Consider the following 224-nt stretch of genomic DNA (forward strand, 5'->3'; position numbering starts at 1 on the left):
CCCCCCCCAAATTCATGCTTTTGGGCCTGTTTTCTGCCCCTCTTCTGCCCCTGGTTGCGTTTCTGTGCTCCCCGACATTCATGTCGTCTGTGTGCCTCTCATTCATATCCATGTTTGTCTCCTTTCTTTCATGTCTGTCCCCCCTCCCCTCTCATATCTTCATATCTCTGTGCCCCCCCATTCATACCGCTGCCTTCATGCCCCCCCATTCATTTTTCTGTGCC

The 224-nt window shown here is 52.7% G+C and overlaps 1 protein-coding gene across 1 annotated transcript in view; it reads right to left on the reverse strand.

Annotated features, from left to right (window-relative positions):
* Window positions 1-181: 181 nt before the first annotated feature.
* The window catches only part of LOC104917129, a 13,229-nt gene continuing 13,186 nt past the window's right edge, over window positions 182-224 (reverse strand). Inside the window, exon 5 of the mRNA XM_010728243.1 lies at window positions 182-217. Coding sequence (XP_010726545.1) covers window positions 182-217 — 36 coding nt within the window. The remainder of the gene's footprint in view (window positions 218-224) is intronic.

The sequence above is a fragment of the Meleagris gallopavo genome, unplaced genomic scaffold (assembly GCF_000146605.3).
Source record: "Meleagris gallopavo isolate NT-WF06-2002-E0010 breed Aviagen turkey brand Nicholas breeding stock unplaced genomic scaffold, Turkey_5.1 ChrUn_random_7180001955946, whole genome shotgun sequence".
Lineage (NCBI taxonomy): Eukaryota > Metazoa > Chordata > Aves > Galliformes > Phasianidae > Meleagris > Meleagris gallopavo.